Consider the following 8,121-nt stretch of genomic DNA (forward strand, 5'->3'; position numbering starts at 1 on the left):
CTATGTAACCTTTAATATTAATAATAATAATATATTATATATATTAATATATTATTATTATTATGGTATTTGTTAAGCACTTACTATGTGTGTGAGGTGCTGTACTAAGCTCTAGGGTAGATATAGCAAATCAGGTTGGACACAGTCTCAGTCCCCATTTTACAGATGAGGGACCTGAGGCACAGAGAAGTTAAGTGACTCATCCAAGGTCACACAACAGGTAAATGGCGAAGCCAGGATTAGAACCCATGACCTTCTGATTCCCGAGCCAGTGCTCTATCCACATCACTTTGGTATGTCACTTCACTGCTCTGTGCCTCGTTTCCCTTGTCCGCAAAATGGGGATTCAACATCTGTTCTCCTTTCCCATTAGACTGTGAGTTCCAAGTGGCACGTTCCTTCAGATTCATCTCACAGCCGACATTGCTTCTTGTCTACATACTCTCTTTTTTCCTTCGAAATAATTTCAACCCTCATCTCAGAACATTTGAAGGCTGCCATTGGGAAAAAAAAGGAACTGAAGACATCAGGTTTACCTTTGGCTCAGGTGACAACCTGAAGAACTGGAACTAAAATATATTACCCAGAAGGTTCAAATCTATTTTCCAGCCCAAACAGAGTCTCACAGATTCTTGAGGATAAGGGTCAGTAGCTTCTAGGCGCATGCCAAATTATATTGATCAGCACAGATAGCATTAAGTCAATTCTATGGGATTGAACACACTTGCATTCTCTTCTCTGGCATACCCTTATATCTTGCAAATGTCCATTTTTATACATTTAAGCTTAAAACCCATTAAAAATCTTCTGAATCACATTCTTTAAAATGGCCCTCTGAAATAGATCAGATAGCATATCACTCTAATCCCTAGATACAAATACAACTACCTAAGTAGTATCTATGGCTCTCCCTAGTTTGAGGAATCTTGAAAGAGGGGGCTTTTGAGTGTTTTGCAAAAAAAATCTTTCAAATGCCATTTCCAGGAATGTGCAATGTGGAAATAAACCAATATTTAAGTGCCTCATATGTAAATTTCACAAGACTACTGATGAGGACTGGGACCTGTCTGAGCCTACTGTTCATTTGCCAGCACACAGAGCGGCTCACTTTATCCTTAATGAGCAGTCTTAGCTCCCATGGAGTCTTGAGGTAGAAGTCATTGAGGAAAATAGACATTCTCTTCCAAACCAACTCAGATTTACTTCCCACTGAGGGGGTAAAAGTAAATGGTAGCATAATGGGATGAGAGTAAAATGGATGCTTTCCGCAAAATAAAAAGAAAATAAAAAACTGCCCACCAAAAATACTAAACTGGAGCAAGGACAGAAAGAAATGGACAAAAAAATAGCATCTTGAATTGAAATAATGAGGAGCAAAGCAATGATGAGTTTTCTAGGGGTGTTTCATTTTTCTTCTTTTTGCTGGTGAAATTCAGTGCATATCCTGAAAAACACATAAGCTGTTCCTGGAAAAATGAACTTTTTGAAAAGTAGACTTATGCAGAAAAGCCTTTTCAAAAATAGAAAGTATACTTGGTGGGTAGCTATTTTATTTGACAGTACACAAAATGATGAGAATAGATTACACTTAATTCTGCCTCACCTATGCAAAACTTTACATTTCTAACTGGGTTGAGAGCATACACACATTATCATATATCAGAAATGGTATACAGTGGTGAAAACTAGAAATGGATCCAATTGAATTTATGTCAAATTACAATTTTCAAGTTAATTTCAATCCAAATGTGGGTTAAGATTACATGAAATTAAATGAATTAAAATAAAGCATATCTTTTAGAAATTACACATCTCAAGATGCTGTCACTAAAAATTGCTGTCATTAATGCACTTCAATTATTTAACAGTGAATGAATAGTTCTACTATATCTAAATAAAGCCTTACTGCATAGATTGTATCTGAGTCATTCAAGGAAGCCTCAGGTCATGCCTGCAGGAATGACCATTTTATTGGACTGGTCAGTGCTAGGCTGTTGCTTTGGGATGAATTTTGATTAACTATGAGAAAATTGTGCAGAGACTCCAAAGATGAGACTGTTCCCTTGCAAACTTGTCCACAATTATTTTCCACTGGAAGACTTCTTTGCTAAAATGTGCCTTTTGTCTGGATGGACTCATTAAATGACTATTTCCCCATTGATTAATGAGAAATTATTGATATCCTTAGGATAGTGAGCAGGAATTCCCTCTTCCAAAACAGAGATGAAAGAAAAAAATCTACTTTAAAAGTAGGATCCACTGCTGAAGAAAATATTATTTTCAATGGGTTAGAGCTAAATATTTTATTATTCAAAGAATAAATCCATCTTCCTCATAAATGGATAAAAGACTAAAGAAATTTGAACAAGTGACTAAAATGCAATTTGTTGAATATTTGGAGACTTCTATTTTCTATCCCATTTCTTCTTTGTGTCTTCATTACCTTGTATCCACCACTTCAACTTATTTGCAGTAAGCTCATATTCAATTTCAAAATGTTCTTATATGAAAATATAAAAATTTCAGAAGGGATCAAATAAGTTATAAAAATGCTTGAACAACACAAAATGATTCAACAACATAACAAGTCCATAACTTTTAATATAAAATGTATAAAATCTTTAAAATCATCCTGCCCTTATACACTGGCCATGAAGACATCTCCAAGCTAAACTATTTCACAGATCTTCATGAGATTTTAAAAGTAAGAACTGCAAAAACAAGACAAAGACATTTGTTACAAATGCCTACCTTTCTTCAGAATAAGGCACTTTGCTTTCTAAACAAAAGGGAAAAACATTATGAAACATTTCATTTTTTAACAATACGAGAGGACAGGACTCCAAATGGTCTCAGAAGATCTGGAAGCTTTAATGGGTGTCTCTGAGCTCCTTCTCATTTCTAGGGATGGACATAGGAATATGATAGAATTGCAGTTGATCCTATTTGTTCTTGAGATAATGAAAAAGCCAAAGAACGAGAGGGAGAAACAAACTCAGATTCAGCCTATCAGAAGCTTACGAAGGATCATCTCCCCCTCTAGAATGAAGGCTCTCTATGGGCAGGAAACGTGTTGGCTAATTCTGTTGCAATGCACTCTTCCCAAGTGCTTAGTACAGTGCTCTGCACGTAGTGAGCGCTCAATAAATACCATGGGTTGATTAACACTGGTTAGCTGAAGGCCAGCAATGTGTTGGCCATAATGCCTATTCAACAGTTCTTTGTTGAATGCAAACCAGGTGATTTACACTTCATTTCCCATACTACACCACCAAACCTGAACCTCACAAAACCGTGTTTTAGAGAAGGAGTCAGGAGTCAGGAGTAAGTTAACAATGAAGCCTGGATGTGTCCTGAATAGATAAGCCAAGCTTGTGAAAACCTGATCATTTATTTCAATGCCATTATAAGCATCATACATGTTTTAAAGCACAACAGCAGTTTCCCCAGTTATAGGACTACTGAAGTTTAAGACCACCCCCACCCAAAAATAAATAAATAATAATTTGGAAAAATTCAAGGGCCCTTTCATCCCTTACCTTTCACTTGCAATCATTCCCAACAGATACAAGGCAACTAAACTCTGCTTCAAAAAGCACTTTTCACCATGCAACCTAAGTGACAATATCAGCACTGAATAAAACAGCTTAAATCATTGGCATATCTTTGCTAAGCTGTGATCTTCTCTTGGAAATGAGGCTTCACGCAGGTTATTGTCTTCATACAGCAGAGAAAGACCATCTGGAAGAGCCCCACGCTTAGGGACGTGAGTTTATATATGTAATACCACAGCAGGTAGACTCGGTTTGCTTGCCAGAATCAGCTATTAATGCTGTAAAAAATATTTTTAAAGGATTACAAAGGTGTCGAATAGACATAGATAATGAGTAACACGAAAAAGAGGCCATTCTAAAACACATAATTCTGTATTTTAGACCTTCTCTACAGGAAAGTGAACTGGAAAGTTAAGTCAGTTCATTAAGATGATAAACAATGCCATTAATGGGTCAGACCAGTGGTGCATCCAGCATAGGAGTCTCTCTCCAACAGTGACAATAGGATGTTTTCAGGAATCCCATTATAGCTGTACTCCCTGATACCCATCCTACTGTTTAGAGATGTACTACCTAACAACCCTAACATTCCTTCTAGTAATCCCCCGGGCTATTTTTTCATGAGTACCTAGAAAAAATCTGCTGATATTTTCAGCCTGCACCACTTCTTGCGGGAACAATCCGTAAATTACCACTCACTGTGTTTCTGGGTGATCTAAACCAGATCTGGTCATTGACACCCAAGGGCGTTCCACTGTAACCCCCACTGAATTTAACTTGCTCCACTGCACTGTGATTCAAAGTCAGAAGCATGCCAGAAGAACTGGGAAGTCAGGGTGAAGAGATGACAGGCTAGTCCTCTGGGGAGCTAAACAGTTCTCAGTCACAGTACCGGGGAGCTGGCAAACTTTGGTGCTGTCCACTTCATGGTTTAATCCAACAGAAGCAGCTCCCCTCTGAGGCACTTCTATGCCATATATGGTCCAGACGACATCACAAAAATGAAACCCTCAGGCCACAGTCTGAAGGATCTGTTTGTCGAGTTACCCTGAAGACTCCAGGGCTCTGAGAGGCTCCAGGTTTGGAACCAAATCCATTTCTGGATTCATTACATCTGAAGGCAGATTCTGCAACTCACACAATATTTCCATGATTCTGACCTGGGGTTGGCTCTCAAACCTTAAAATTAATAAATTAATAACTGTCCTAGCCCTTAGTACCTTACTCTGTACAAAGTATGCACTCAATAAATACCACTAACTGAGAATCAGCATGACCTAGTGGATACAGCTTGGGCTTAGGAGTCAGAGGGACCTGGGTTCTAATCCTAGCTCCACCTCTTGCCTGCTGTATGACCTTGGACAAGTCACAACTTCTCTGCGCCTCAGTTACCTCATCTGTAAATGGGGATTAAGACTGTAAGCCTCATGTGGGGTATGGACTGTGTCCAACCTGATTAGCTCCTATCTACCCCAGCACTTAAGTACAGCACTTAAGTACAGCACATAGTAACAAATACCATAAAAAAGACTGATTAGTTAATCAGTAAAATTTGACCAATCCACCCTGCCTCCTTATTTGTAATCACCAAATAACAGAGTGTGCACTTGTCTGTGAGGTAAATTTTCATTTTACCAATAAGAAATTTGTGAGAATCATTCAGGAAGACGGTGACTACTCTCATTACTAACAAATTTAATTTCATATGGTAACTTCAGATCAACAGACAGTTCAGTGACCTCAGCCAAGTACTTTTTATTTAAACAAGACTCACATTTGTGTGCTCGACTAAGTTCCTGCAAAAGGAAGATAGGTTTTTTTACTAAATTGGTACAAAACCTCTTTCTTCACCTATGTAGAAAGTCTCACCTGCCAGCAGACAGATCTTTTCTTCCGATATTTGGGAGAACAGGTTCGGAGTGGAAAAAGCTTTTGATCCACCAGGATGTCTCAGAGATATCAGGCAGCCCTGAAAAAGGACCCACAATGCTGCTTGAGACTGAAGTTAAGAGGCTAAGAGGAAAAGAAAATGATTTTCTAATGCAGTCCAGTACCCGAATGGACTTTTTCCTGGTCGGTGAAATTTATTGTGTCGGGGCCACAGGAAGAACTGACCGAGGAAATACTGGATTCTGGTGGAGGGAGAAACAAATAACAGGTCAAGACAGCTTGCTTGGTACTGGTCAATTCTACCCCCAAATTAGGTCAGTTGTGTAGCCCAGAAACACCCAAAATGCCCCCTAAAAATAGTGCCACCAATAAACGGCAAATTCCGTTACCTACTGCTGTGCCTTGTTTTAAGAATCTGTCCATGTTAAAAAACTGCAGACATAAGACCTTCCTCCTCAACCTAGCTGACTGCCAATAGTAAGTATGAAATGAATTTGGATCTCTCTGTAAAACGGAAAGAGGAAACTCTTGCATTGTTCTTGTATACAGACTGTAAGCTTGTTATGGCCAAGTCTGCCATCTGTGTTTCTTCGAAGTACTTAGTACAGTGCTCTGCACACAATAAGCGCTCAATCAATAAAGAGAAGCAGTGTGGCTCAGTGGAAAGAGCCTGGGCTCGGGAGTCAGAAGTCATGGGTTCGAATCCTAGCTCTGCCACTTGTCAGCTGTGTGACTGTGGGCAAGTCACTTAACTTCTCTGTGCCTCAGTTCCCTCATCTGTAAAATGGGGATGAAGACTGTGAGCCCCATGTGGGACAACCTGATTACCCTGTATCTCCCCCAGCACTTAGAACAGTGCTCCACACAAAGTGCTTAACAAATACAAATATTATTAATCAGTACCATTGATCGATTGAGCGATTGACACAGGCACATCCCTACTCTCAACCCTATCCTTCACAGAAGCACACAGTTCATAGAAAGACACTAACCTCAAACTAAAACACCCAGAGAAAACAAAGAACTGAAAATAGAGAAACTGAGGATCAAACTATTGGTGATGGGTAAATGTGTTGCTGAAGTGAGAAAACGCATCTGCTTCTGATTCTTATTTGCTGACTGACAAAGCAATTCTGGTTCTCAGTTGTTTTCAGAGTGACTGAGGTGTCAAAAACTAAGCAGCAGAGAGGAAATCTAATCCTTCCTAGGTCATTAATATCAGTGAGCATAGAAGATGTAGGGAAAGAAGATTAGAATTTAGTAATGAGCACGGAATAAGCAGCAGGAGTAGATGAGTTCATAATAAACAAAGACCTTGCTTGCATTACTCACACTTACATAAATGACCTTTGATTAAAAAAGGTCAAAAGAAAAATCTCATAAAGCATTCATTTAATCAGCAAAACATATCTCCAGATTTTCAAAGGTGGCAGACCGAGATCAACAATCTTTAAAATACTTGCATTGTCAATTAGCCAGAAATAAGTTATAAGCTTTGCAAAGTTTTCTATTTTCTGTTTTGCTAAAAAGTTTTAGAAAACAACTGTTTCTCTGCACTAATTAAAATGAACTTCCCAGGTGCAAGGAATATATGCCTGGGTGGTTGTGTATGAGTGTTTAAGTGTAAGGCATTTATATAAGGACCAGCCTTAGCTTCCCCAGCAAAATTCTTCCCAAGTATAGTGCTTACTTCGATAGTACTGATTTTTGGCCAGCAGGCAACCAGCAGAAGGTACAGACGCCATTGCTCTTCTGATGAGAGTGGGCCCACACAGATGAAGGATGTCTCTAAACCTGAAACCAAAAGAAGGATTGGTGTTACTCTCCACATAGAAAATATCCATCTTTCCAACCTAGCTCTTTGGGAAAGTATCATGACATTCCCAAAGCAACCCCATTGAAAATTTGGGGAAAAGCCCTACAGGTTCTTAGCAAAAGTGATATCCAGTGGATTGATAATAGGCTAAAAATGCCAGGTGCCTTCTCCCTAAACAAGATGCACAGCAACATTACACACTCAAAACAAACCTACTGAGGATGTCTGTAGGTTGTCTACCAAGCCCTACCTACAGCGGTCTCTCAGTTATTTCCACCAAATTCCTTTAAAAATGAAAGTGGCTTGGGAGTCCGTTTCCCACAGTGCCAGGGCTCTGAAAGGACGAAGGCTGCCTTGTGATCCAGAGGGAAAATCCTCAGCAATCGTACAGCCAAAGAGCACCTTTCCCATGCTAGCTGTGTGTCCACTGGGGGCTCCGAGCGCCTTTTATATTGGGAAGCTCCACCGTCTGGGAAACCTGAGCCTAGGGCAGGCAAAGGACACGTGGGTGGTCACTGAGGTAAGGGGACAGAGCCACCCACAACTCCTCCGCATACCTGACCTACTTAACGCTAGGCTGATCATGGGAATGTATCACCTCACAGTAGCCAAACTGAAGTTGGCAGAAGAGAAAGGACCCCAGATCCATTTTCAGAATTCTCCTCTGGGAAGGTCACAGCCCTCAGGCAGCCCTGAGACTGGGGGTGAGGACAAACACAAAGGAGAGGCTGCTGAGCAGGAGGGGTCACAAGTTAAGGAACTAAGCATGTACACCTCCAGCTTTTCCAAAATGATGCCCAGGAGAAGATTCTGCGAGCCCCCACCATCTCTCCTCACCCTTCCTGTCCAAGGGTTGTGCAG

The 8,121-nt window shown here is 40.1% G+C and overlaps 1 protein-coding gene across 1 annotated transcript; it reads right to left on the reverse strand.

Moving 5' to 3' along the window:
• Positions 1-1,563: 1,563 nt before the first annotated feature.
• On the reverse strand, positions 1,564-7,232 carry PPDPFL (pancreatic progenitor cell differentiation and proliferation factor like). The gene is made up of 4 exons (XM_007667419.3): positions 7,135-7,232; positions 5,609-5,686; positions 5,424-5,523; positions 1,564-3,832 (listed from the first exon to the last, which is right to left on the reverse strand). The coding sequence occupies exons 1-4, from the start codon at positions 7,187-7,189 to the stop codon at positions 3,820-3,822; spliced, it is 246 nt and encodes an 81-aa protein (XP_007665609.3). The 5' UTR covers positions 7,190-7,232; the 3' UTR covers positions 1,564-3,819.
• Positions 7,233-8,121: the final 889 nt, after the last annotated feature.

This window comes from Ornithorhynchus anatinus, chromosome 7 (genome assembly GCF_004115215.2).
Source record: "Ornithorhynchus anatinus isolate Pmale09 chromosome 7, mOrnAna1.pri.v4, whole genome shotgun sequence".
Taxonomy (NCBI): domain Eukaryota; kingdom Metazoa; phylum Chordata; class Mammalia; order Monotremata; family Ornithorhynchidae; genus Ornithorhynchus; species Ornithorhynchus anatinus.